Here is a 27,961-nt window from a genome sequence, read left to right as displayed (position 1 = left end):
AGGAAACCCCCTTAGGAGAAATAATAAGTACTGATTCTCTGCTCTGAACCCAATAATTCCAATGTAGGTCCACCACTCTGAGTAGGATACAGGGCAAACCTAAATCCTAATCCCAGGGCCTATTGAAAAAATGTCCCCATTGGAGAACCAAGAAGCACACATCCCAACCACTTTTCAGTCCCCAGTCTCTCCCGTGCCTCCTCTATGTCTCCCTAAATGAACTAAGAGTAGGCAGGACAGCAATATCTATGCAAGACATAGCCTCCTGTTCACTAATGACTAAAACATCAAAAGAATTATACCTGATTATCTTCTAACCTCTGGCTCTTGTTGGCTTCAAGGATTCGACTGAGATTTCTGTGCCTCAGTTTCCCCCTGTATTCTAGTGGTAGGAGAGCAAGAGAGGTACAGTCTCTAGATCCTCAGAGTGGGTAGAAAAATGTTTGGATTTGAAGATGGTGGTAGTAGAAGGTTATAGAGATAAGAACGGAATCCAGGGCAAGAAACTAACCCTGTACTGAATAGAATTGGGAATGGGTAGCATTAGGAGGCAGTGAGGAAGGAATGAGCAGCCAATGCTATAACTACCAGGCAGTCTGGCCCCAATCCCATCCAAGCAACTAAAATGCAAGTCACATAACCTGAGGTTAAATAAAAGAAAGGATTAAGTGGGCTCTCCTGCCAGAAGTGCAATAAGCCAAGCAGTCAGTCTCAGCCAGGGTAGTGGCAGCAGCCAGCTTGGTGGCAGGGGGTACCGTAGAGGCACTCGGGGTCATCCTGGCCTGAGCGCAGCCAGTTCCGGAAGAGGCGCAGGTGGTAGGAGCACTGGTGCAGGTGATGCGCCAGCGTGGCATCCAAGGAGACTGGCTGGCCCCCTGGGCAGTCAGAGGAAAAACGGCGCAGCAACCGGACCACAGGGTGCTGGTCATCCAGCAGCTCTGCAGGGGGTAGGGGTACCACGGCAGGAAGCACAAAGATAAAGAAAGAGAAGAGGGAGAGACAATGAGGGGGGCACTGACTGGCACAAGCATTACTGGGAAGTGGAGCCACTCAGCTCAAAAGTGAGCTGAGAAAGAAGCAGAGATGGTCAGAGCCACTGGGAATCTCTTGCAGGAAAAGAAGAGGGTTGGCATCACACAGTAAGTCTAAAAGAAGGGGCTAGTGAGACCTCATCATACAATAGGCCCTCCCCTTTCTCACTGAGCATAATTCAGTCAGTGCCGACAGAAGTCACATCATTCTGAACAGGGGTAAGCAGGCTTTGGAGTTCTGTGGGAGCCTTGTCTAGAGGCCCAGTATCCCAGATCATTCTTGGACAAACTCTGGATAGGTCCCACTTCTCAGTCCAATATATTTATGAGATTGGGATAGAGATAAAAAGATTCAAAGTCATTCAGAGAAGAATGTCAAGAATGGTATAGAGTTATCAAGATAAAGTTTGAAGCTAAAAAGGCTCCTAAGGGCTCAGGGCAGCTCTCTGGACCAAACTCTTAGACAGACACAGATATGGCTGTTGTTAGACAGCAGGCATAGGAGATTGGCAGGAAAGCCTGTGTAAAACAGAGCATTTAAAAAATGGAATCAATATGTGAAAATGCTATTACTGGCTAATCATCCTTTATTCTTGTTCAAATATATAGACTCAAAAAATGTTTGCATAAATCTCAGGACTTTGGAGATACTGTATCCATTACAGAAGCCAAAAGTTAGATAATTTTATATTTTCTTCCTACTGCTGGTAGGTCTAATTGCATTTTGTTCAGCTGGTCAGTGGAAAAGCTTCAGTCCTGAACCACTTATTATTTTATATGATTGGCAAACTTTGTGGATATATGTGATTGAGCTGCAAAAGGTTGAAGATAGTGAAAGGCATGTAGAAGCCCCAGGAACAGTAGGGAAAAGATCCTGGGGAAAAGATATGGGGTCTTAAGACCTGATGACAGGATGTTGGTATAGCAAAGGTAGGATCAAAGTAGCTGAGGATGACTGCTCAGAACTCCCAGACCAGAACTTGTTACATGGGGTGATCCCATGAAACTATGGATTCCAGAGACCTTAGTTTGAATGTCAAGAGAGGTTTCAGCTCTATTCAAGCACTAACTGTACCAATGGTCAGACAGTTGTGTGGGTCCCTAGGAAATAAATGGATGTGGCAAATATAATTGGCACACTCTGACATTCTGCATAAGAGTGAGCCACAGTCTCTTTTCCAATATTAGTTTACTTTGGTGAGTTCAGTGTGCAGTTTAGTAATGGGCCACATATGTATACTTGACGTAGTCAGGATGTGGCCAAAGCTTATCAGGAATAGAGGCAATGATGGCTGAGAGATGTTCTCCCATCAAAGCAAGGAGACAGCATTCCCTTGCCTCTCTTCTAAAGCCAGGCCCAGTTTTTCTAGCTGTTATTTCAAAGCCAGACTTGTTGCCATGATGGGACAGTAGACTGGCACAATGTTGTGACTAATCTGCCACAAACAATTGCAGGCAGCACATCCACTCTGTAATTGCTCAGTCAGTCAAGCAAGATTTGGCCATGGTGTAGAGCTCTCATGTTGTCCAGAGGGCCAAATTAAATCTAGATAATTTTCAGCAAGAGATATAATAGGTCTAAATTTCTCCTATTGCCAAGAGTTAGATCCCAGATTCTGGTTATCAAGCACTGTAGCCCCCAAGCTAAAGTACAAGAAGAACAAAGGCCAGAAGACCCCTGAGAAACTGTGCAGGGTATTGGAAGAGATCTTGAATTTGTCCTCCTGCACTATACCTGAATTTTCCAGGGCTTTCTTCCTCTCCTCCTTTTGGTAGAATTAATTCTTCTTTTTTTCAACTGATGAGGCTGCTAACCAAGGCTTCAGGAAATTAGAGGTATATAGGTTTGAGGATCTGCTTTATGAATTTGGATCTTTCCTGCTAGAGCCTAAGAATTAGGAGATCTATAATTTAACTCTGATTTCAGGGGCCCAAGTTCCTGGTACTATATTCTGTACCCTAAGAAACATGTCTCCATGTCCAAGTCCCAGGCTGTGGGGTTGGGGTTTGTACATGAGGTTCTACTCTGGAGAAGATTGCGGCACATGAAGGCCAGAAGAGTGTAAAGCTAAATGTTAAGGTACAGCTAGGCCACTCTTAATGGAGAGCTCCTGTCACAGGCACAAATGGGAGCTTGGGTCAGGGTATAAATTGAACAAGTATAAGCTAGTCAAGCTGGGGAGATTTCAGCAGTGCCTAGTGGAGTTGTATAGCCTAACAAGGCTAAAATCTAGCAGCTGCCACTGGCTGAGGAACAGAGAGGATCAGTATCTGGAGGATTTTCCAGCCAGAAAGTCAAGCTAATTTTACCTCCCTCAGAAAATCTTAGCGCTTGGACAGAAGAAAACTATACATAACAAAACTAGATTTATCTGGAAGACAAGAGACACTGCACAAGAAACTAAAGATATAAAGGATAGATTCCAGATTTAGCTTTCTGAGGTAGCACGTGGCTTAGTGTGGTCTTTGTTAGCTTTCCACCATGGCGTACAGTGGCCAGGGCCAAAAGCTGCAGGTGATGGTGCAGCCCATCAACCTCATCTTCAGATACTTGCAAAACAGATCTTGGATTCAGGTATGGCTTTTTGAGCAAGTGTTTATGTGGATAGAGGGCTACATCATTGGTTTTGATGAGTATATGAACCTTGTATAAGATGATGTAGAAGAGATTCATTCTAAAAAAAAGTCAAGAAAACAACTAGGTCGGATCATGCTAAAAGGAGATATTACTCTGCTCTAAAGTGTCTCCAACTAGAAATGACTAACAAAGTGAGAAACTGCTGAGAAGCAATTTGTGTTTTGTAGGTGTCCTTTGTTGGAAGTATAGTTAAACATTTATTTTTTTAAAAAATATATTTTATTGATTTTTTACAGAGAAGAAGGGAGAGGAATAGAGAGTTAGAAACATCGATGAGAGAGAAACATCTATCAGCTGCCTCCTGCACACCTCCCACTGGGGATGTGCCTGCAACCAAGGTACATGCCCCTGACCGGAATTGAACCTGGGACCTTTCAGTCTGCAGGCTGACGCTCTATCCACTGAGCCAAACTGGTTAGGGCAAACATTTATTAATATTGCTTTCATTACCCTTATTTTATTGCCAGATGACAGTAAATGCTGTAGAATTGTTTTTATTTAAAAAATTTACATTGCTCAGTTGGTTGGAGCATCATCCCGCACACCAAAAAGTGGCGGGTTCAATTCCTGGTCAAGGCACATACCCAGGTTGTGGGTTTGATCCCGGTCAGGGCACATGTGGGAGGCAAACGATCGATGTTTCTCTCTCACATTGATGTTTCTTTCTTTCTCTTTCTCTCTCTCCCTTCCTCTAAAATAAATTTAAAAAGATATAAAAGATAAAACAGGGAGTAAGCCCTGGGGTTCTCCTGCCATACCCTACAAAGAGAGCACAGCCCTTCAGTTCTTGGTCTCCCATCTTCGTATGGGTAGACCCAGTTCTTCAATATTCTTGGAATGTTATTACATCATTCATTCCTAAGCTCCCCTAGAATCCCAGCATACATCTAAACTCATCACTTCAAGCTTGAGGCAGCAGTGCCTTGGGCAGGCTAGGGCTACATGGAAATCACATGTAAAAACTCGAGGTATAATTCTTTTTCCTTTACCTACTATCTCCTACTCCTTTCTTTCTCTCTTTTTTTCCAGTTGGTTGGAGCATCATCCCGCACACCAAAAAGTGGCGGGTTCAATTCCTGGTCAAGGCACATACCCAGGTTGTGGGTTTGATCCCGGTCAGGGCACATGTGGGAGGCAAACGATCGATGTTTCTCTCTCACATTGATGTTTCTTTCTTTCTCTTTCTCTCTCTCCCTTCCTCTAAAATAAATTTAAAAAGATATAAAAGATAAAACAGGGAGTGAGCCCTGGGGTTCTCCTGCCAGACCCTACAAAGAGAGCACAGCCCTTCAGTTCTTGGTCTCCCATCTTCGTGTGGGTAGACCCAGTTCTTCAATATTCTTGAAATGTTATTACATCACTCATTCCTAAGCTCCCCTAGAATCCCAACAGACATCTAAACTCATCACTTCAAGCTTGAGACAGCAGTGCCTTAGGCAGGCTAGGGCTACATGGAAATCACATGTAAAAACTCGAGGTATAATTCTTTTTCCTTTACCTACTATCTCCTACTCCTTTCTTTCTCTCTTTTTTTCCAGATTAATTTGGGCTCCTGTTTTCTAAGCCCAGGCCCCAGGTTAGTAGTAACATAAAGCAGATGTCAGGAGCACAAGAACCACACCAAGTACACATAATGGTAGGATACAGGAATATGGAGATGGGAGACTATATACTCAAGACCAATGTCCTTATAGGTAGGTTTGGGAGCTGGGAACTGCAGCATTGCTCCCAAGGGAAACAAACTAGTGATCCACTCCAACAAAAGAGTTGGAGAAAAAAATAGGAAGATAAAAATTACATCAGCTGAGTTGTGGGGTTGGGGCTGGAAAGAAGAAATAAGGATAATATAGGAAATACTATTTTCTTCTTAAGATGGGGAACCATTATCATGTTTGTACAAAGCCCAGCAGTCATGTGATGGGAAAGAGAGAGGTTGAATGTTTTGGTGATGATGCTGAAAAAAGTGACACAGTGGTGATGATGGTGACCATGGAAGTAATACCCTGAGTCGCTACAGGGATAGGGCAGCCAGGCTGCAGCCAAGGCTAAGGTTTGTCACACAAGGGATATGTCCCAAGAGGGACACTTAGTGAGTGTTTCATTCAGAGACAGCAGGGTGTTGACACAGTGGTAGGAGAGGAACAATCAGTGTCAGAACTCAGAGGTTAAGTGTCTGGAGGTGACATGGTGATGATGAATGACACTGAATCAGAAGCAAACGTACCGTTAGTCGGATGCTTTGCAAACGACACAGAAAATCGTTTTACGGCCGGGACAAACAAGAACTCTGAGGAGAAAAGACATCATGGGGATTATACCCACACCTGTCCCCACCCTCTGCTCTGGAATTTGCCAGCAACATACTCTGTTCTTTACAGTTAGTATATGACCTGCTCCCACCCCCACCCTTAGATTCCTAACTACCACATTTCAATATTTTTCCTTTGGTATCTCTCCTTAGGAATCCATGTGTCATCTCTACCACGATACAGCCCTACAAACAACTCTAATTTCACCACCACATCCTCTTTTTCATCATTTAGAAATAAAATATTTTAAAAATATATATATATATATTATTGATTTTTTACAGAGAGGAAGGGAGAGGAATAGAGAGTTAGAAACATCGATGAGAGAGAAACATCGATCAGCTGCCTCCTGCACACTCCCCACTGGGGACGTGCCCGCAACCCAGGTACATGCCCTTGACCGGAATCGAACCTGGGACCCTTGAGTCCGCAGGCTGATGCTCTATCCTCCAAGCCAAACCGGTTAGGGCTAGAAATAAAATATTTGTAGAAACTTTCATCCCTTCCCCCAGTCTCTTTCCATATTATCTTTCCAGACTTTGCTAAGCAACTTCCCCATCCCTGATTTCCAGGATTTTAATCAAGGCTCGACTACATTCTTCCTGATCATCCTCCTTGGTCCTTACCCCTATATCCCAGAATCCAGGAAAGAATATAGAGGTGGAGTAAATTGATGTAGCAGGGCTGTATGTGGGAGTTCATGAAGGGATAAGCATAAATAAGTAATACTTGTATGGTGAGAGAGAGTGCAAATGGAGGTGGATGAGGCCTTAGTTCCTTCTCCCCTCTATAATTGATGAATAAACTTGTTAAAAGGCCAGCATCAGTGCCATCTTAAGCATGAATAGTACTTGAACTGTGTCCTTGCTGGAGGACAAATGAAGAAAAGAGTTGCTCCCCCAAACCCACCCACATACCATCTCGATGCTTCAGACTGGCAGGTGGTAGCTTTTTGCCATGGCTGCGGGCGTAGTCCTGAAGATTCGGGGCGCTGGAGGAGCCACCCAGCACTGTGGTGCTGAATAGCCCTGTGCACTGTGAGCCTGCAAGGCCGGGAGTGCATTAGTAGCCACGCAAAGCTGCAATTACCACACAGAAGTACACACAACGTCACATGACAACATCAAGATACACACACACACACACAGCCATTCAGAGCCACCATCTTGTGGCTACTACACACAGCCACAAACAGCTTTCACTACTTTCATAGCTATACTGAGCAAGCAAAGTAGGGATTCTCCTGAAGATCTACATGGCTGATACAAGGGATCACTACAGTGCAGGGTTAGTGATATTAGGGGACTCAAAGCTACTGAAAGAGGTAGACTATGCTTTCCACATGGCTCTCAGGAATGCTAAAAGAATAGGCAATCACTCTATATATCCCTAGATTTGATTCCGTGTTCCTTACTCTGGATATAAGGTTCAAAGAACCCATATATCTAATCCCTAATAGGTTAAAAGTAAAGAACTTTGATTGAAACTACAGACTACGTTTTGAGCACTCAGCTCAAATCCCAAGTTCTCATAAGTTCCAATTTCTCCTAAATTTTTCATCCAACATTCCCTCCCTTCTATCTCCGTTTAGGCCTTTTTACCTTTCCCAAGAAAGGAAGTATGAGATTCACTGAATTTTTAAAGCTGAAAAATTATCCAGTTCGACCTTCTCATTTTACAGATGAAGACACTGAGATTCAAAAGGGACCTCATTTGTTCAAGATCATACAGTTTGTTAGGAGCTAAGTTGGACTAGAATCCAGATCTCATGACTCCGAGGATCAACTGTGTTCAATTAGGGAAAAAAAAGTTATTTTTTTATCAAGAAGAAACAGGTTGTTTCTGAAGTGAAGATGGACACAAATTGAAAGGCATGTGAAAAGTCAGGTGATTATATGTATGGTATGCCTACTATGTGCAGAGCACCCTACTAAGGAGGACCTAGTGAGCAGGAAACAACAAAAAAGACGATTTTCCCTGCTCTCAAAAGTTTGTCTTTTAAGCCTTATGCTCCAAATCAGATGTCCAAAGAAATCTAAGAGAACCCTATTGCCAATCAGAGAAGTAAATAAAACTTGAAAAATCTCTGAAGCAAATAAATCAAGTCAGTCATCGTCCCAAATATTTGATCAAGAGTAGGATTGGGACTCATAGTCCCTTCTCCTACCATATATAGCCCATGAGGACAGAGTGGGAAGGAAGAGATAAGACTAACACCCAAGTTTGTGGCATTTGCCCCACTACTTCCAAATCCATCTTAGATAAGACCCTGGGTTTGGCTTGAGAACTTAACATTCATAGGAAAGATGAATAAAGTAGGGAGGAGGTCAGTTTCTTTTGATCCTACAAAGAAGGGGCCATAGTTTCAGGGGTCCCAGCATTTTGGGGTCACCACAGAAATTAAGAAAGCTCAGATGGCTATTAATCTCCACCCTTGAATTCAGGACTGCTCTTCTATGCAGCAACTTCTTCTACCTTTCGTTCTCAAACAGGCTCTAGAATGAGGTTTCAGAAAGTAATAAGGGTTGCTAAATTGTCTGTTTTTCTTCAGAGAATCTGAAACTAGCTGGCTTTGTCCCCGACCACCCCAAGCTTTTTTATTTCCTCTAGTAAATAATGTTCTGGTGCAGTCCTGCCATCCTGTCCTGCTCAGTTCTTGGATCATCTCAGAGGGTAGTCTCCACCTTACCAACACCATCTGTCAATTACCATGCCGATACCTCTGCCTTGTTCATGACAGCACTCCCACTTAACTGGGCCAGACACACCTATCCTCTTTTCAAGCCTACTTGAAATCTATTCTTTACTGGGACTTCTGGGATGAGAAGGCTGTATCACAGATGTGTACATCCGTCATTTATTTTTCATGACCCAAACCATCTATCTCATTTCAGGAATCTAGAAGGCAACCTACTCCCATAAAATTAGCCTGGAAAGTTACCAAAATCTTTCTCTGCTGGTCCAAATGCTGACCGTTTTGGGGCCAAGAAATTGGCTGCCAAAAAGAAAGGTAACAGAAAAACCAAAGGAGCTAAATGAAGAGAATATAGGACAAGATAGAAAGAGCCAGGGGACCAAGCCCAGACCCAACACAATTATCACTACCTGCCATTTTTAGTTACTGGTCCACAAGGCACTGTGTTCAAAGATAGCCCCTCCCAAGAACCACTCCCCACTCCCAAAGAATACAATACCCTCTGAGGCTTGGTCCTTCCTGCAGTCTGTGTTCTGAGGAAAGGTTGAATGATGTTCTCCACCCCTCTCCAGGAATCAAAAAAAAAAAATCAAGAGACATTCCCTCAAAGTCCTGAGAGAAGCCTCTGCCACTATACCAGTCTCAGATTTGTCCCTCAATTTTCAGGAAGGAAGGAAAAAAAATTATAGGATTAGGAGAGATGATGGAGAGGGCATGGAGATAGAAAGGGTCAGAGCAAGGATATAATAAACACAGATCTCAGAGAAAGACATGGCACAAATTCTCCAAATGAGGAATATGACACTTATAGGGTTCATGAGTACCTCTATTTATAGCTCTGTCTCTGATAACTCTGAAGATTCAGAGTCTCCATGGCCCCTTAAGGTCTGGGCTAGACTGGAGGGACAGATAAGGAATGAGAGGAGAAGCCAAAAAATGCCCTTCAGTCAGAGAAAGGGGGATTGGTATAGAAAACCAGAAGACAAACACCTTCCTGGAATTGAAATAGTCATTGGGATCAAAGTTCACACCTAAATATGGCTTCTCCAAATTCATCCTCCCTAGCCCCACCAGACAATTCTACTGACTGGATGACCCCAATTCCCACAATAAAACTCTGAAGGACAGACAGACACCCTTTCCCAACAACAGGTGAGAGAAGCTGGAAAACCATACCTAGGCCACTCTGCTTCATCTCCGTAGGTGGCCGTGAAGACAAAAAGAGCCGGTAGCCACCAGGCCTGGAAGACGAAGTCTCAGAAAGCACCTGGAGAAAAAAGGACTCTATGTTACCATTTGCCACTCAAATCAGCAGATCCTGAATTCCTGCCCCTACAAAGCGAAGCAATGTCAGAAAGTTTGGAAGAACCAAAGGATCTTTTAAGGAGGAGGAAGAAGGAAAGGAAACAGAGTGTAGTTTGCAGAGCAAAAGGAAACTGTCCAGAGAATCCTTCTATACTAGAAGGCACGTCTATTTCCAAGATGTCTGTGCCCCTAGTCCTCCCATCCCAAATCTGAGAAATCATTATTCAACCATTCTCAGTTCTCAGCAGAGCAGGGTTCCTTAATACTATCTATCTCTCTGCAGGACTCAGCAAGCTAATGACAATAGCTCAGATACAATAAGAAATAAAGTCTGGCCCTCTCTTCTTTCCATGAGACAGCTGTGGCTATGGAAACTATACTCAGTCTTTTATCTGAACCAAGAAGCCCGCCCCTCCACTTTTAGAGACATGAAACTGATTTCTAAAAAGCCCACAAGGGTCCAATCATACAACCCCCCACATACATATACCCACCCCAACCCCAACAGTGTTCTGAATCCCTAAATCCCAAAAGGCAAAGACAGAGGCAGAAAAGGAAGATGAAGTAGGGAGGAACACCTGTGTGCAGGATGCCAGGTGAGTGGTGGACACAGCCCGGGGCTGTAGGCCGATGGCTGGGGAAGGCCGGGGGAGGTCTCCTGACCTCCTGCGGCGCCGTCCCCGCAAGGGGATCAGGTCCAGGTTCCCTGTGCACTGCATGTTCATGACCTGAAATCAGACCGGGTGGAAAGCCGGTCAAGGCTCCTTTAACCCCCAGGCCCCCGAAAGCCCCAGTGCCTATTGGGCAGACCTAATTTTAGGACTGGAGAAAATGAAGGTCACAGATTTTGTATTCTAAAATAGTCCAAAGCAAGAGGAGAAGAAGGGATGGGGAAGGGTTGTAATTGATAGGGATAATATAGAACAGGAGAGGACATATTAATATTGAAAGGCTGTGTGACCAAGGAGAAGACAGAAGATTTTCTTGCAAATTGAAGGAACACATCTTGGGCAACCATTATCCTGGATAAGCTACACTAGTAATTGAAAGAAAGAAATGTGATCACAGCAGGAAGCTTCCTATAGGCCTGAAAGAAATGTCCATCGCATCAAATCTGAGATGTGATACACAGAGCTCTGCCTTTCCTATGTCTCTTAACTGCTTAAACCAGAAGGAAAAGGGGGTAAAGCACCGCAGTGCCAGAGAGACTGCAGACGATGTGAACGGGAAGACTTTTAGAGGGGGAGGAGCAGTTTATTGATGGAAGATTATGTCATTCTATCCATTTCATCTATTCACATGAACCTGAAGGGTACTAGTGTACTGTGGATACTGAGTTAACTTACACCTCTGAGAGAAAATGATGCATATCCCACCCAAAGAAACTGAGTATTCACAACTTCAAATCCACTTTAAAATCTTCAGGAAGAAAAAGATGAGTCCAGAACACAGACTACTTTGTCTTCTCAGGTTTCTCCAAAATCTTAACTGTAAATCTCTTGCTGAACCTACGCAAGCTAGTTATAGATTCTTCTGAGATATCGCTAAAATGGAAAGAACAACTCCTTTAAGACAGAGCTGGCACACAAATAGGTGAACAGATTCATCTATAAAAACAGGACTCAAATCAGACAGTCAGAGTCCCTGAGATCCCGATAAATTATAGGGTCAAAAAGAGTGTAACAGGGCCAAAAAGGACAAGAATCTTTCCATGAGAAACAGACCAAAACCCCAGAAAGGTTAGCTAGATACATGTGAGATTTACAACAGTTCCTTCCTCTAGGCTACAGGACTAGAGACAAACGCCAAGAATAGCAGACAGGCCCATGGCCATAAGCCTGCTCATTAGAACAAGGGGAACACAGACTTTCAGACTTGATTCCCTTTCTAGTATAGATAATCCTAAAGGGATTAATTTTTTTAAAAATATGTTTTTACTGATTTCAGAGAGAGGAAGGGAGAGGGAGAGAGAGATAGAAGAAACATCGATGAGAGAGAAACATCAATGGCTGCTTCCTGCATGCCCCCTACTAGGGATCAACCCTGCAATCGGGCATGTGTCCTAACCAGGAATTGAACAGTGACTTCCTGGTTCATGGGCTGACGCTCAATGAACTGAGCCACACTGGCCGGACTAAAAGGATTAATTTAAAGTACCACATATTTGCTCCTGTTGAGCTATAATTTTTACCCAAGGCAAAAAAGAGATGGAGAGGGCCTAGCCTTTAATACCAATTGCATTGTTATCATAGTAAGTACTATTTACTGAGCATCGATATGGTGGATATTACTTAAACTTTATAGATGAAAAAAAATTGAGGCTTGGAGAAGTTAATTGTTGATGGTCACACAGCTTCCAAGTATTGGACTGCAATTTCAGACCAGAGCTCATACTGTTTCTACTAGATTTCCTTTTCAAGAAGCCTTTTTTAAGTTCATCCAGAGGCCTCCTCCTCATGCTCATCTCTTAAAATCCTTCTCTCTCAGGCACCTCTCACTGGCATCTCTTTAACCTCAGAAGTAGTAACCAGTTTAAAGGAGCATTATTGGGAGACTGGCTTTGAAAAAGAGATTTAAGTAAAACATATCCATCAGGGGTAGGAGGACTCTGCTTAAGGTCCCAAGAGTCATCCCTCAAGGGGATTCAGAGGATTCATGGATATTGTCCTATGAGCACTTCCACCACTTCTTTCTCCCAAGCCCCTCCCATTACCTCCATGGAGCCAGCTTTTCGGTTACGAATGAGGGGTGATCTCCTTGGGAGGCCAGGACCCTCAGAGGGCTGGGGTGAAGTCTGCAATGCACGGTCTGGCTCATCTGATGCCTTCCTTGGGCACAGGTTCTCCATGCTGCCTTGGTCGGTTTTCATCTCCTCATTCTATGCAACAACAGGCATAGGAGACGTATTAATGGCTTCTGGACTCCTGATCTCAGACTTCCCAAACCTTTTACCTCACTGTACTGTTTCCAAGTTTCCCAACCACTTGGTTCCTAAATCCTCCAGTCCCAAATCCCAGCACTCAGACCCACCTCAGAAGAGGCTGGACGGAATCCATAGCCAGTTGGTGCACTGCCTTCTTCCTCGACACCTTTCACTCCAGGGCTGAAGTGCAGCTCCACGTGGAATCGTTCCTCTGATAAGGGATCCTATGGGACATCACCAGAATGAAGGGAGAGTTGGAGGAGCTGGATATGGTGGTGGAAGACCAGGCAGGGACAACAGAGAGGAACTCAAGAGAATGTATCCTCCCAGGGCTGAGCTACCAGTGTCTTACTTCACTCTGGGGCTGGTTTATTAGAGCTTCCCTTTAACTATAGTCCAGAGTTACTACAGGATCCTCATTCCCTCACCTCTACTGTTTGAGATTAACCGTTTGGCATGACTTTCCAACTCCCACTTCTACGACCCTCCCAATCCATCTCCCACAATAATTCAGCTTTGCTACAGTGCATATAGCAGAACATTTAAAGATATCTTTGTGCAGCCAGATGAAGAAGGTATATGTATAACAATTTTTGAGAAAAAAAAGAATCATTATAACATGTCCCAAATTCCATACTCTCCCTAATACCAGAGCTATGTTCTGTGGTATCTCTCTGGCTCAACACCATCCCAAAACACCTTTTCTTTTCCAGTAGGAACCTCTAGATCAGTGGTTCTCAACCTTCCTAATGCCTCGACCCTTTAATACAGTTCCTCATGTTGTGGTGACCCCCAACCATAAAATTATTTTCGTTGCTACTTCATAACTGTAATTTTGCTACTGTTATGAATCGTAATGTAAATATCTGATGTGCAGGATGTATTTTCATTGTTACAAATTGAACATAATTAAAACATAGTGATTAATCACAAAAACAATATGTAATTATATATTCAATATGTGTTTTCTGATGGTCTTAGGGGACCCCTGTGAAAGGGTCATTCAACCCCTAAAGGGGTCACGACCCACAGGTTGAGAACCGCTGCTCTAGATGCTCTGTGTCATGCTGTACCCAGGTGCCACTCCTGGATGGATTTGACAAATTCTAAGGCTAAACCAGTTTTTTCCTAAAAGAGGATGGAGGAGAAAGAAGGGGCCCTCTACTCATCCCATCCTGTTGGCTCCTCACCTGTGTGTTGTCCTCATAGAGCATGATGACAATCTGGGTCATGTAGTTGAGCTCCGAGATGGCACTAAGGTAAGCCAAAGCTCGCTGCCATTGTGCATCCTTGGTTTCCTACCGGACACAAGAAGAAGTAAGGCAATGCCTGCCAAGGGAGTCTGGGGATGGGCAGAGGGACAAGAAGACCAGAGAAAGCTTGCAGAAAAAAAAAACAAAACAAAAATATGAGGAGGAGAGTAAAAGAATGCTAAAAAAGGATGCTCATAGGCTGAAGGAAGAAGAAAGATCCTTACATCAAGAAGTCCCCCGTAACGGAAGACGTTGAGTAGGGAGTGGACATGGCTTTCACTGGTGAAATAGAGACGTGTTCGAACATGGCGTCCTGGGGAGAGCACTCCTCGGGAATACCTGAGGTAATAGCTAAGTCACTCACACCATCGAATAATCTGGAAGCTTCCCACCCTCCACAAACTTCCTCCTCCCCCTCAAAGACTTCTTCTCTCCTGTCCATCCCAGTATCCCTTCCTCCTATTCTTGGTTCCCCAAGCTGTCCCAGTCTGGATTCCCCTAATGGCTCCCCTGACATGCCCCTCCCTCCATCCAGTACCCCTCCCAGCCCTCCCTCACAGGGGATGCAGCTTGTTGACAGACTCATCCTCGTGGGTTCTCTGCAGGTCAAGTAGTATCTTCCGCAACAGTGGAAGACAGAAGCCCACGGCAATTTCCAGTTTCTCCTCCCGACTGATCCCGTACTCCTAGGGGCCATAGGCCAGGAATAAGTATCTCAATGAATCCTGTCTTCCTCTCGCCTCATATTCTCAGGCTCAAGATCAAGCTTGTCTTCACCTCAGGTCTAGGGTTTTTTTCATATCCACCATATTCCCCCTCTCCAGGTTTCTCCTCAGTTAGTCTGTTACACTTACTCAGAGCCAGAGTAGACCCTGAGACTTGTAGCAACTCAACTAATTCCTTCTCTAAGTTTCCTTCCTCTGGTTCCAATACCGCCCCTCCCTTCTACCTTTTCTCTCCTTTCTTACCCAATGCCCCTATCCCCAGGTTAGACCCCTTCTATGAGACACACCTGGGGAATGACCACATCAGCCAATGCCTTAGAGAGACGTAGCAACTCTGCTGTGCCTTGAAGTCCCAGACTCGCATTGTGCTGCACATCATACTTGACACAGTCATAGATGTCAGGGATCTTACTGATATCATAGCGTCCACTCTTCTGTCGAAAGTCACGCTCCAGCTTGCTCCAACGCTGTAGCATTAGCTCTAGTGTCTCACTGTGGTAGAGTTGCACGTCTGGAAGGAAGACGGACAGTCAGAGAAGCCAAGACTTACCTCTAACAAAAGAGCCTAACAAATCTGAAGCAGAACTAGAGAGATGAGGATGTCTTGCCATTTAGGAGAGAGGACACAGGAGTGTCTGAGGAACCCATCCATACCTAAAACCTTGAAGGGAAGATAGTATTCATACCCACCTACAGATTTGGGGTCCTGCATCCGTTCCTGGATCTGGTGAGTAAGGTTTTCAATCAGGGAAAATACCTGATCACAGACCTTTACAGGATTCTGAATGACAGCCATGGAGTTGAATAGGGAAGTGCTTCCAGTTGGAGCCAGCTGTGAGGAATAGAGAGATGAAAAGCAAGCGAGGCTAAGTACCAATTGGCCAGATTCCTGTGAGCTTATTACAGAGATTGCCTGTAAATAATATCTGTTTGTTGAATCACTCCAATGAGCACTCTTAAGATACTAGGCATACCAGGTGTTCTAGAGCCTTCGGATGAGGGAACTGCTCTTTCACATAGTCATTTATGAAGAGTTGATCTTAAAAGTCTTGGAGTACAGAGGAAATAAAAATAGACCTAGTTTCTTTTCTTGGGGGTTCTAAAAAAATACATGGAAAATTCTGGGGAATAAAGATGAAACTCAAATTCCTCAAAATCTTCACAGAATGTTTTCATGAGTGGGTAATAAAGATAATATCTCACTAGAGGCCCAATGCACGAAATTCATGCATGGGTAGGGTCCCTTGGCCTGGCTGGTGGAAAATCATTGTCTGGCATATGTTCCTGTCAAAAGTGGCCTGGATACACAAGAAGAAGGATGACATTGTGTAATGGCATCCACTGTGATTAATACTGTGAAGCAGTATACTGCAGTGGCTAATATCCTGAGCTCTTGAGTTAGACTCCTTGGGTTCATACTAACTGGGTGACCTTGAAAGGTTGCTTAGATTCTTCTGAGCCTAGATTTCCTCATCTGTAAAATGAGGAAAAAGTAGTATAGGTCCACAGTTCTTATGGTGGATTAAAGATGGTCATTAATTCTTTGTCACTTTCCCCTTCCCTTGGATTTAGACTGACCCTGTGACTGCTTGACCAATAAAAGATATCAAAATTATGTTGGGCTAATTCTGGGCCTACAGTTTTAAAAACTTGGAAGCTTCTGCTTTGGGGAAGTCCTAAGCTATCATTTAAGAAGTCTGGCTCAGCCGGTGTAGCTCAATGGTTGAGCATTGACCTATGAACCAGTTCAATTCCCGGTCGGGACACATGCCTAGGTTGTGAGCTCAATCCCCAGTAGTGGGGTGTGCAGGAGGCAGCCAATCAAAGATTCTCTCTTGTCATTGATGTTTCTATCTTTTTTTTTTTTAAAGAAGTCTGGCTATCATGCTAGAAAAACCATATGGAGAGGAGAGGCCCTGAGACCACTGGGAGAGCGTAAAAAGAGAAAGAGAGCTCAGCCATCCCAGCATCCTAGTCAAGCCTCCAGATGGTTCCAGCTCCAATGTCTGAATAACATCTGGGAAATTTTAGGAGAGACCCCAAGCAAGACTAGTTGAGCCTAGAACTGTGAGACAATGAAATAGTGGTTGTTTTAAGTTACTGAGTTTTGGGATAGTTTCTTATGCAGCAATAAATAATTAAAACATCCTTTCATTCAAAAAACCTTGGGACCAGCTGTGTTTGAAATTGAGAAATTTTCAAACTTTAGGAAGTTAATATAGTGCATATGCTATATGCTTTATAATACTTCCAGCAGGGCATGGGGCATAATCAAATACACTTATGCAGCAAAATATGACTATGTACACTAAATGGGATAAATAGGGATTACAAATACTTATCATGTCAAGTTTTGCTGCCAAATGAATCTTGGTGCCAAACTTATAAAAATTCTTTTGATTTCTGAGAATGTGGATAAGAGATTGTGGACCCATACTTATCTCAAAGGGTAAGGATTAAATGAGATAATGTATGGAAAGTATGTACAACAGTACCCGGCACATGGTAACTACAATTACTGTTCACTATTTTTTAGAATTCTAGAAATTTGGGATCAGGGCAGAAAGATAGAGAGCCTGACCTGATCATAATCCTCGGGGCCAAAGGGTGCATCCCGTTGCAAAATATGGTGAAGTTGAGCCTTCACTCGGTGCTGGCAGCTGCTCAAGGAATCACCATCACTGTCCAGGAGCCCATTCATGTTGGCACTCTTCACCATTTGTACCAAAATGGGTGTCAGCTCCCCTTCTAGAGCCAAAAGGCCCTGGAGGGCAAGCACAAAGTCTGTTAGCTTTCCTTACAGTCTAGCATAGTCCCCCTATGCCTAGATGGTCTGAGAGATCAAATGAGATCTGGCTAGGAGAACTGACGTATAGGTCAAGGAGCCTAACCTCATTAATTATTCTCAGCGCATTGTCAGTAGTACAGAATGGGGTCGGAACAAGGAGAAACTTCTGAGTCAGCACACAAACACCCTAAATTTCCCAACTAGTTCTCCAAACTCTCTGCTTCTCTACCTAAAGGAAGCTGGGACTGTGGGAGAACTATAGGGTGCACCTTGGCAAAGGCAGCAGCAGTCATCTGGACTCGGCCCTCATCAGATGCATAGATCTTGAGATCATGGCGGAAAGTGCTATGAAGCCGAAGCAGCCCACAGCCAGGGAAGCCAGCATAGTCACCTGAGGGCAAAGGGAAGGACCAGGGATGCATACCACAAATTCCCACGTGGAAGAAAGAATGCTTGTTCCCCCTTTAACTTCCCCATTGCCTCAGATCCTTCATGTCCCCCAACTTATCCTCTAATCATTTTATCCCAGCCCTGCTAGGTGTTTATTCCCCCAAACACTCACCCTGTCCTCCAGGGTACATGCAGCGAAAAGCTCGCCCCAGCTCCTCAGCCTGAACACGGCCAGCGGGAGTCAGTTCTCCACCCCACTTCAGTACCAGCAAGAGAGATGGAGCCACAGCCTTCTGCTGTGGATCTGCTGGAATAAAAGGCAGTAAGTAGACCTAGATCTGAGGAAAACACTGGGGCCATCTAAATGTTAGGTCTTTTGAAGAGCCCAGAAAGGTCATCTGTGGTAGAAGTCATCTAAGGGTTCAAGAAGAAGAGATCTGAATGATAATGGAAAGGGGCTATTATATCTTACCTTGCCCCTCATTAGAAGCTTTTACTCCATGAGGATAGTAAGTCAACTGCACCTTCCGGTTGATGCCTGAGAAGTGACCATACCTGCAGGATAAACTCATAGTATGAGTTTCTATTCCAGCCCCCATTCTCAGTGTTAAGAGGCTCCCTTTTCCTATCCCCTTTCTCACATCTCCAGCACAGACTTCAGCTGCTCTAGTTTCCCAGTCTTCTCCTCGATCTCACCACCTGGTTCTTTCTCCAGTTCAGCCAACAGCAGCCTTGCAATGTCCAGCACCTCCTGAATGAGGTAATAGGGTATCCGTGAGAAGACCACATCCTGGCCAGGTACCCTTCATCCTGGTCTCTCAGAGGCCCCCAATCTCATACCCTCTATCTTCCTCAAAGCACTGCTCCTCCAAGTCAGATTCACCGTCTTACCTGTAGCTGTTCGGGCCGCTTTAGTTTTAATTTCCCTGTCTTGTAACCACCATGCTTTTCAAACAGACTAAAAAACCTAAAGAAATAAGGAGAAGCTTCAATATGGGGTGAGACAGTCAAAGCCTCTGGGAGCTGCCCCATCCCCATTTCCCTCACAAAAAAATCTATTTGTCTAAATCAGGGCACTCTTTCTACCTTGGGTGTGTCACTTCCATCTTCATCTTCTGCTTGGGTGTACGATCCCCATGACGAATAATTGCAATGACACAACGTAGTTCCATCCTAAGATAGGGAATGTTTTTAGAGCCTCTCCCACATTTCATCCCACCCCACCTCTCATCATTTCATCCTACTTGACATGTTAAAGAACAGTGGGAAACTGTCTGCGGTTAGGAATATAGGTAAGGTTAAGAAAACTTCCTAGAAGAGACCTGGTCAGAATGCACAGGGTCAGGGAAGTAACTACTGATCTGACTTAGGTGCCTTAAGCAGGTTATTCCAGATTTTTCACTTTTGCTCACATAGTGCCAGATGTGGTAGGGACAATGGGAATGTCCTCGGCCTCTGTGGGGATGGACCATGGGATCTGGAACTGTGGGGCGAGTTCTCGCATTATGGTGTTCCTAGAGGGAGAAACATGAAGAAGCCGTGTGAAAATGAATGAACCAGAACTACACATAGGAATGAAGCTCACAAAAACTAGCACGTTGTAGAAAAATACATAAATAGTCTAAAAGCATGCAAATCCACCACATATTTGTAATAGAAGTATTAATATATGTATGAAATTAACAAACACAAAATACCTCTGGATGGGAAGAAAGGGGATGTAATTAGTGAGGGGTATGGAAGGGCCTCAACTATATCCTTAATATTTTATGTCTTTTTTAAAATACATTTTTATTGATTTTAGAGAGTGGAAGGGATGGAGATAGATAGATAGATGAGAGAGAAACATCTATCAGCTGCTTCCTGCATGACCTCTACTGGGGATTGAGCCTGCAAATGGGGCATGTGCCCTGATCGATAATTGAACCATGACCTCCTGGTTGATGGGCCGATGACGCTCAACCACTTAGCCACAGTGGCCAGGCAATATTTTATTTCTTAAGCTCAATGGTGAATACATGGAAACTTATCATTTCTTATACATTTTTAAATGTTTTAAATATTATGTGATGAATTTTTTAAAAGTCAAGTTGTAAACAGTATTACAATATGATTACATTTAATACAATAAATATAATTTGTTTATACATGGCAGAAAAACACATACTATTATGCCTAAGACTATTAACCGTAATTACCTCTGGGTAGTGCAGTGTTGGGAAGGCAAGAGGGCTGAGGAGCCCTTTTTCTATTTTCCTTTTGAAAGCATTTTTATAATATTTAAATTAAAGTAAAAGCTTTTTAACTCTCTTCTCTAAGCCCATTCTTCCCAGCCCAAACTACTGTGTCCCTTACCCCAGAATCTTGGCACAGTCATCGTAGTATTTCATTGAATTCTTGACAAAACTGAAGCCATTGACATCACATACAAAGGAATGACCATTGGCACGAAGAAGGTCAAAACCACACACTGTTTGCTGCATGCAGGGCAAAGAGGCAAGATGAGAACAATGGAGCCATTTTTTCCTCCCAGATCCCTGCTCCTATCTGTCTCCTTCATTACATAGCACCCCTCACCCCCATAAGCCTTTACCTTAAACGCTACACAGACTTTCCTGGCCACCAGTTTTTCCATGGCAGTCAGCATGACTGGATATCGAATCTCTTTTCCTTCACTGTCTCGTTCGACCTTCCCATCCAAAGCTGGAGATTTTCTGGCTTCAGCATGGGCATAATCTGGCCCCACTGTATATACCTGCAGGTACATAGCATCACTGAGTATGCCCACAGCGCACCCTGTATATGAGAAGACAATATGAGCACTAGGTCTGTAGACTAGTTTCAGAGTAAAAACCAAAACCAAAACAAAAATACACCCTAAGTATAAAGAACAAGGAAACTGACACTTTTCTTACTGAGCCCTACTGAAGTATTATTATGAAAGTTTCTCCTAGGGGTTCCAGCACTATCATCCTTATTAAGAAATTATTTACTAATTTTATATCATCTTCCATGTCACCCTTGCCCTTGCTGATAGTAACAATTTAAATATTTACTTCCACCGCTTGTTATCTTCACCTGAATATGAAAGCCACTCACATTCACCCTTTATTTTCTATGACACCCTCCACATGCCTCCACTTACTCCCAAGCCCCCATCCCACCTAGACATTTATAGCCTCTTAATCCCTATATCCACCATAACCTTGACATCTGTGCCATCTGTTGGCATAAACTCCTCATAGATGTAGGACCCTGTCTTTCGGACGCTGCTCTCAGGAGAATAAACGCTGCTTCGGCTGCCAATCTTTGGAAGGAAAAGGAAGAAAAAAAGAATGTTGCCTCTACTTTGTCCCCAAATTCTCCAGCTCCCCTCCCCACAACCTCATTCTTGTCCTTCAACTGCTCTGATTCCCCCATACCTTACGAAAGAGGCGCTGGCTTCCTCCTCCAGCTGAGCTGGGGTAGTAGATGTAAACATTGTGGTCCTCTGCACTCACGGGCTTCTCCACAAAGGGCTTGGGGAAGACAGCTCCGTTTACCTCTACCTGGTCTTCCCCTTCTATTAGATTGCACTCTGAAAAGTAGGTATGCAGTCATTCCTAGGGCCTAGAATTGTAGAATACTTCCAACTCCTTTTTCTTTAAGTTTTCATCTTTATAACCCTCAAGTTCCTATGATCACATCTTTGTAATAAATGTGGTAATATCTATATGGTATATAGACATAATAATATCTATAGAAGAGATACAAGGCTGAGTCCGAAGACCCATGGCTCTAACTCTACCCATCTTACCTAATAATAGACAAACATGTAAATTAACTGTCCCTCCACTACGCTCACCAGCCAATCAGAAGAGTATGCAAATTAACCCAACAAAGATTGCGGTTAATTTGCATACGTAGGGGCGAAGCAGTGGAGCGAAGACTGAAGGCTCCATCCGGAGCTGCGAAAACTGAAGGCTCCGTCCGGAGCCGCGAAGACTGAAGGCTCCGGACGGAGCGAAGGCCTGGGTCCCGGGTGCCGAAGGAAAACCGGTGCCAGCAGCCAGGGGAAGGGAAGGCTATTACACGAATCTCCGTGCAATGGGCCTCTAGTAATCTAATAACCAAAGCCTCACTCAGATAGGTGGTACATAGGAGATGTCTAGAGGATGGAGAACTGGGCTAAGTCATTGAAAGCAAGGCAGGGTAGGACTGGACAAAACCAGGTACTCACCCTCAGGCCGGGCAGGGTCACGGTTGAGCACAGCATATCGAGGCAGATCAATACCCTCCTCCTGCAGGATCCGGTACACCTCCCTCCTGTGACCCCCCAGAATAAATTAGCTGGGAGAAGTGGGGATGGTTACTATGGGGAAGGGCTAGGGATTTCATATGCTTAAGAACTGGGAATTGCCATGGTTCAGAACTCAAGAGGGTATGGTACAAAATTAAGCATGTTTGTTTGACTCTGCCCCTCCCAGAGTGCGTTATCTAAACAGGCATGATCTCAGGGCCACCCACACACCCACCAGTCAACAGAAAGCTATACCTATCCTGGATGTAATACTGCATAGCCAGGTCATTGATAAGAAAGGGGTTTCGAAGCTTGGAGTAAGCAACAGCTTTGTCCAGAGGAAAGCCTGGGATGGAGAAAGGAAGTAGAGACCAAAGAAAGAAAGTGAAAGAGACAGAGTGAAAAAACAGCAAGAGAAATAGACATATTAAAGCTATTAGTTGCCATTGAGCTCCCCTACCCATCCATCCCATCTCTTATCCTCTGCCCAACTTCCCAAATCTAGAGTATCCATCAGAAAAAAATAAAAAAGAACTTATTTTTAGGGTCCTTCAAGATCGTAAGAGCTGTAGAGCTGTCCTGAGGTTTAAATATGGGCTTTACACTACCTGCAGCAACTCCCCGAAGATGTAGGAAAAACAAACCCCTTTGTACTGCTCTCTAGTGTGTCAGGAAGAACTGAAGGCTTCTTTACTATCTGACAGTAAGAACTTCATTTCCCAGCCCAACATTCCCAACACCATTCCTTCCCATTTCCTTCTCAGACCCTAACCTTTGGAGTGGAAAGAAATGAGGCAGTGGCAGGATGGCCAGTTTTCCACAGGTTCATTGAGGATCACATCTTCTCCCAGGATAATAACAGTCAGGTAGTCAAATCTGCAGAGTCTCTCTAGGATTTGGGTCATTGGCTTGGACTTGGATTTCTTGGTCATAGCACAGATGCCAACAATGATCTGAGGTTCAGGAGGCTACAGAGAGGAAGTGCTGTCAGGAACTCAGGAACTTCCCACCTGGACCATCCCTATCAGGGAACACTATCTCATCTCTTTAGGGCACAGAGTTTCTTGCCAGGACTTTGGACCCAGGGAGTAAAAGTTGTCTCCTAACTTACCTCTTAGATTGGGGTGCCTATAGGGATTCCTACTGCTTACAGAATAGAAGCCTTTCCATAGTAGGAAATGTGTGCTTAGGCAGAAGAGCCAGAGAACCAGTAACCATGAGACAATAGGGTAGGGGCTTCAAAGGGAGGCAATCCAACCATTCTCCACTCCTCCTCCTTTTAATCAGGATAGGGCCCGTTTATGAGGGAGTCTATGCATTTGGAAAGAACAGCAAGGCGTCTCCTTCCAAATGGAATCTCAATACTTTTAACAGGGGTCCCAATACCAAATTACATCATTTTCTCTAGTCTTACCATTTCATCCTCATCATCCTCAAGGAGCTCGCTGTCACTGTCTTCTGTCCTCATGCCTATTCGATGACGGGTGCCCAGCCCCTCATCTCCAGCTCCAAGGAAGAAGTGGGCTGCAGCACTCTCGCTCTCACTGGTCCGAAATGACCACATCCCCACCGGAGCACCCACTCATCCCGCTCTGCAGTGGAGAGTATCCCATTAGCTCAGAATCCAAGCCCTATGACAGTAGGTAGGGGTATGGGGTGGGGAATGAGGAAATAAGAGGAAACAACTAGGGAATTAGGGGAAACAAACAAAGCTATGGTAAGAAGGATCAACAGGAAAGGACGCACATGGGCTAAGACTTGAAATGACTAGAGATCCATAACAGAAAAGCAAAGTCTCCCTTTTCTGCTCACCCCACCTCCAGCTGTGAGACTGATTAGAGGATCAGTAGATTAACCCTTACAGTGCTGTCATGTCCCTGATTCTGCCAGCAGGAAACACCCGTTAACTCCAGCAGCACATGGGAAAGGCAGTTCCTCATGGAAGGTTACTGTCGATTCCTATGAGAAAAGGTTAAAGTGACATTTCAAACGCTGGATTCATTCCAAAATATTCCTAGTCCTTCTCCACTTCCCTACAGTAGTGCTGAACTCAGTGATTTAATTCAAGGGCAGAGGAACGAGAGATCAGCTGTATTGCCCTTAACCCCCATCTTCATTCTTACCATGGATTAATTTTTTAAAAAAAACACCCACACATTTCTTAAAGGCACCTTATGTTCTAAGCATTATCAGAACACTGAAATTCTCTATTCCCCCGTCTCTCCTTCATCTGCTCCACCTTAAAAAAACAAGATGCCCAAGTTCAGAAAATCTGTTCAAGGAAATGGGTGTAATGCTGGTTGTTAGGCTGAGGATACAAGCATCCACACAACAGCCTCCAATCCATTCTCAAACTGAAATTTCAATTTTCTCTCTAACACATCTGGTACTACAGACCCAAGCCTCCTCTAGGCCAAGGTCCCTCACACCAGAAACTACAATGGAAAAAAATCCTGCCTAGAGCCATAATCAGTGAGAATATCTTAAGACTTAAACTTGAGTCAGAACAACCTGGCAGTTCTGCTTCTGTGTACACACAGTACACCTAGAGTAGTGGTGCTTAACCAATTGTGAATATGCTGTGCAGGGGACATCTGCGGGAGACATTTTTGGTTGTCATATCTGGGGAGGTGCTATTGGCATCTGGTCAGCAGATGCCAGAGATGCTGCTAAATATTCTTTTTTATTATTATTATTTATTTTAGAGAGAGAGGAAGAGAGAGAGAGAAACATCAATTTGTTGTTCCACTTGTTTCTACATTCATTGGCTGCTTCTTGTATGTGCACTGAACAGGATCAAACCTGCAACCTTGGCATATGGGGATGATGCTATAACCAACTGAGCTATCCAGCCAGAGCCATGCTGCCAAATAGTCTAAAATGCATAGGACATTCCCCCACAACAAAGAATTATCCCATTCAAAATGTTAGTAGTACCAAGGTTGAGAAACCCTGCTGTAGAGAAACTCTCTCACATAAGATATGTGCAAAGATGCTCATAACCTCAGTCAGTAATGGGAAAAAGTAAAAACAACTCAGATGTCACAAGTAGAGGAATGGATAAATACAATGCAATGTACACAAATGATAGACTAACAACAATTTTTTAAAAAAATGAATCAGTCCAGCTGGTGTGGCTCAGTGGTTGAGCGCTGACCCGTGAACCAGGAAGTCATGGTTTTGATTCCCAGTCAGCAGGGCACATGCCCAGGTTGCAGGCTCAGTCCCCAGTAGGGGTGTGCAGGAGGCAGCTGATCAATGTTTTCTCTCATCACTGATGTTTCTCTCTCTCTCTCTCCCTCTCCCTTCCTCTCTCTGAAATCAATAAAAACATATAAAAATATTTTTTAAATGAATCAAACAATAAGGACAGCTTCCAAATGAAAACTATAGAAATACATGTAGCACAGTTCCATTTGTATAAATAAAAATATTACTTATATTTATGACTGTATACATAAATAGTAGAAATATAAAAACAGACTGGAAAGGCAAACATCAAATGCATGATAGCAGTTACCTCTGAGGAAAGGGAAGAATGGAACTGACAAGAATTTGAATGGAACTTCCCAATCCTATCTATAATGTTTATTTCAATTTTTAAAATCTGAAGCAAATATACAAAAGTATTAACATTTATTAATACTAAATTATGGGGATATGGGTATCTACTACTTTTTTCCCAAAAATAAAATTGAGTCACACATCAGTAATTTTCCACATTCTCCAAAAGGTCTCAGAAATACTGACTCTAGAAAGCCACAAACTCCTTAAGTGGATTAATTTAGTCTTATGAAATTTTAAATAGTCTTCAATAATAATTACTTTCTGTATTTTTATTTAAACCTTTCCATTACAAGTGGGAGTTGCAGGTTCTTTTGTGTGTTTTTTTATTTTTATTTTTTTAAATATATCTTTATTGATTTCAGAGAGGAAGGGAGAGGGAGAGAGAGATAGAAACATCAATGATGAGAGAGAATCATTGATCGGCTGCCTCCTACACACACTGCACTGGGGAATGAGCCTGGAACTCAGGCATATGCCCTCGACTGGAACTGAACCAGGGACCCTTCAGTCCGCAGGCCAAGGCTCTATCCACCGAGCCAAACCGGCTAGGGCATGTTTTTTTCTTTTTTTAGAATTTTGCCAGCGGGAGTTGCCGTTTTGATTAGAAAGTTACCGTTAACCTTTATATAAAGCGAGTCCTTTCCAGTCTTCACCATCTACTTGTCTCCCTTGCTCAACCACCCTGGGGGCACGGCATTCTCCTTAGACTTAATAGTTGCAGTTGTGCACCGCATGCCTTGTACGCTCCCCTCCTGATTAATAGGCTGTTTCTTTGAACTCCTTTTCAGTGACCTGACCCAATTTTCATGACTTGTGGCATTCCCAAGGTCCCTGCAGGGTTTAAGCAAGTAGAACTTTGTGGCAATCTTTATCTTTCCTCTGAAGCAGGAGCTTTTTTCTCCTGCCTAAGACTTCTAACCTTTCACCCTTTCTTACACTGCGGCCTTCCTGGTTTTCTACTGAATATACCAGCACGCGATCGTGTTCTTGAAGTTCTATTGCAACTCTATAACGGGAGATGGTAATAGGAGGAAGGAGAGTCTGTTTACAGGAGAGATGAGAGGCCTAAACTCACAGTTAACAAAGCAAAAATAGAAGCCTGACAGAAATAGATATGAAATAAGCGAGGGCTTATTTAGATGTACCTTTGGGAGAAGCTGGGGCTTAAGGTGGTGTTCCAAGAGCCACCCCCCTGTTTTCTGTGCTCTGCTCCCATCCCCTCTCACCCAATACGTTGTTGCGAAAGAAAAGAAAACTTCAGAGCCTACATTTGGTTAAAGGGCTGTCTTACTCTGGCCAGTACCCCTGGAAGGGAAAGGAAAGGAAGGAGGGAATGAGGGAGGGAGGGAGGTGGGGATAAGCAGGATGGGAGAGGGAGGGGCAGGTGGCAATTTTCTCGGGAACATCTCTGTGAAATCAGATCTGGAGACGGGGCGGAAGAGAGAGCAGACTCGGTGACTTCTTCATCCCTTAGCAGGCAGGGCTGCTTGCAGGAGCCCTCCAGCTTCCCCGACCACCACCCACTGGATGGAGCGAAGGGGAAGCATCAACACTAAGTTCAGGCAGGAATCCTTCCGACACAGTAAACTCGGGGCCCCCGACACTGCCCGCTCCCCACCTTCACCAGACGGCCCCCCAGTTCCTTCCGATGCCACGTTCTTAGTCCTCCTCCCGGCGCCGGTGCCCAGGTCCTGCGTGTCGACCCGCTCCTCGGCCTTCCTTCCCCAGCTCGCTGCAACGCCCCTCCCCGGACTCCGCTCGCCACCCCCATCCCCGAGCGGCTCATCACATAACCATCGAACTGAGCTCTCGCTCACTAGTTCCCCAGCACTAACCAGTCCTCCACCCTCGGCCGAGTCACCGCGCTTGGTCACGATTTCCGTGGAACCCGCAGGGATCCCCCCCAAAGGCGGCCTGAGACCCCGTCTTTCCGCACAGGACCCCTCGCCACGCACCGCCTCTCTCGGCCACAAGCCCTTCCTCAGGCTGACCCTCCAGGCTGACTCCTCTCCCGCGGCTCCTCGGACTCCCACCCCGACCGTCGCCCGCGCCGCCGGC

At 44.4% G+C, this 27,961-nt stretch overlaps 1 protein-coding gene and 1 pseudogene across 17 annotated transcripts in view; one reads left to right on the top strand and one right to left on the bottom strand.

Annotated features, from left to right (window-relative positions):
• PPIP5K1 (diphosphoinositol pentakisphosphate kinase 1) overlaps positions 1-27,832 on the bottom strand; it is a 39,041-nt gene extending 11,209 nt beyond the window's left edge. Inside the window, exons 1-30 of one of the 17 annotated variants that reach the window (XM_005877554.2) lie at positions 27,049-27,832; positions 24,199-24,295; positions 23,751-23,928; positions 23,109-23,304; positions 22,592-22,682; positions 22,277-22,362; positions 21,480-21,634; positions 21,263-21,364; positions 20,651-20,812; positions 20,413-20,534; positions 19,470-19,571; positions 19,144-19,230; positions 18,949-19,024; positions 18,699-18,808; positions 18,530-18,612; positions 18,230-18,364; positions 17,937-18,058; positions 17,461-17,643; positions 15,570-15,711; positions 15,167-15,390; positions 14,737-14,840; positions 14,379-14,493; positions 14,092-14,199; positions 13,009-13,125; positions 12,692-12,856; positions 10,557-10,706; positions 9,850-9,940; positions 6,896-7,021; positions 5,894-5,956; positions 756-938 (exon numbers count right to left, since the gene is read on the bottom strand). In XM_005877554.2, coding sequence (XP_005877616.1) covers positions 756-938; positions 5,894-5,956; positions 6,896-7,021; positions 9,850-9,940; positions 10,557-10,706; positions 12,692-12,856; positions 13,009-13,125; positions 14,092-14,199; positions 14,379-14,493; positions 14,737-14,840; positions 15,167-15,390; positions 15,570-15,711; positions 17,461-17,643; positions 17,937-18,058; positions 18,230-18,364; positions 18,530-18,612; positions 18,699-18,808; positions 18,949-19,024; positions 19,144-19,230; positions 19,470-19,571; positions 20,413-20,534; positions 20,651-20,812; positions 21,263-21,364; positions 21,480-21,634; positions 22,277-22,362; positions 22,592-22,682; positions 23,109-23,304; positions 23,751-23,900 — 3,550 coding nt within the window. In that variant the 5' untranslated portion in view covers positions 23,901-23,928; positions 24,199-24,295; positions 27,049-27,832. Of the gene's footprint in view, positions 1-755; positions 939-5,893; positions 5,957-6,895; positions 7,022-9,849; positions 9,941-10,556; positions 10,707-12,691; positions 12,857-13,008; positions 13,126-14,091; positions 14,200-14,378; positions 14,494-14,712; positions 14,841-15,166; positions 15,391-15,569; positions 15,712-17,460; positions 17,644-17,936; positions 18,059-18,229; positions 18,365-18,529; positions 18,613-18,698; positions 18,809-18,948; positions 19,025-19,143; positions 19,231-19,469; positions 19,572-20,412; positions 20,535-20,650; positions 20,854-21,262; positions 21,365-21,479; positions 21,635-22,276; positions 22,363-22,591; positions 22,683-23,108; positions 23,305-23,750; positions 23,968-24,148; positions 24,168-24,198; positions 24,296-27,048 lie in introns of those variants that run through there. The other 16 variants (XM_014548736.1, XM_005877552.2, XM_005877553.2 and 13 more) reach the window with 16 other exon arrangements.
• On the top strand, positions 945-3,786 carry LOC106728024 (annotated as a pseudogene).
• Positions 27,833-27,961: the final 129 nt, after the last annotated feature.

The sequence above is a fragment of the Myotis brandtii genome, unplaced genomic scaffold, assembly GCF_000412655.1.
Source record: "Myotis brandtii unplaced genomic scaffold, ASM41265v1 scaffold521, whole genome shotgun sequence".
Taxonomy (NCBI): Eukaryota; Metazoa; Chordata; class Mammalia; order Chiroptera; family Vespertilionidae; genus Myotis; species Myotis brandtii.
The sequence above is the reverse complement of the archived record's forward strand: the minus strand, read 5'-3'. Positions and strand labels throughout refer to the sequence as shown.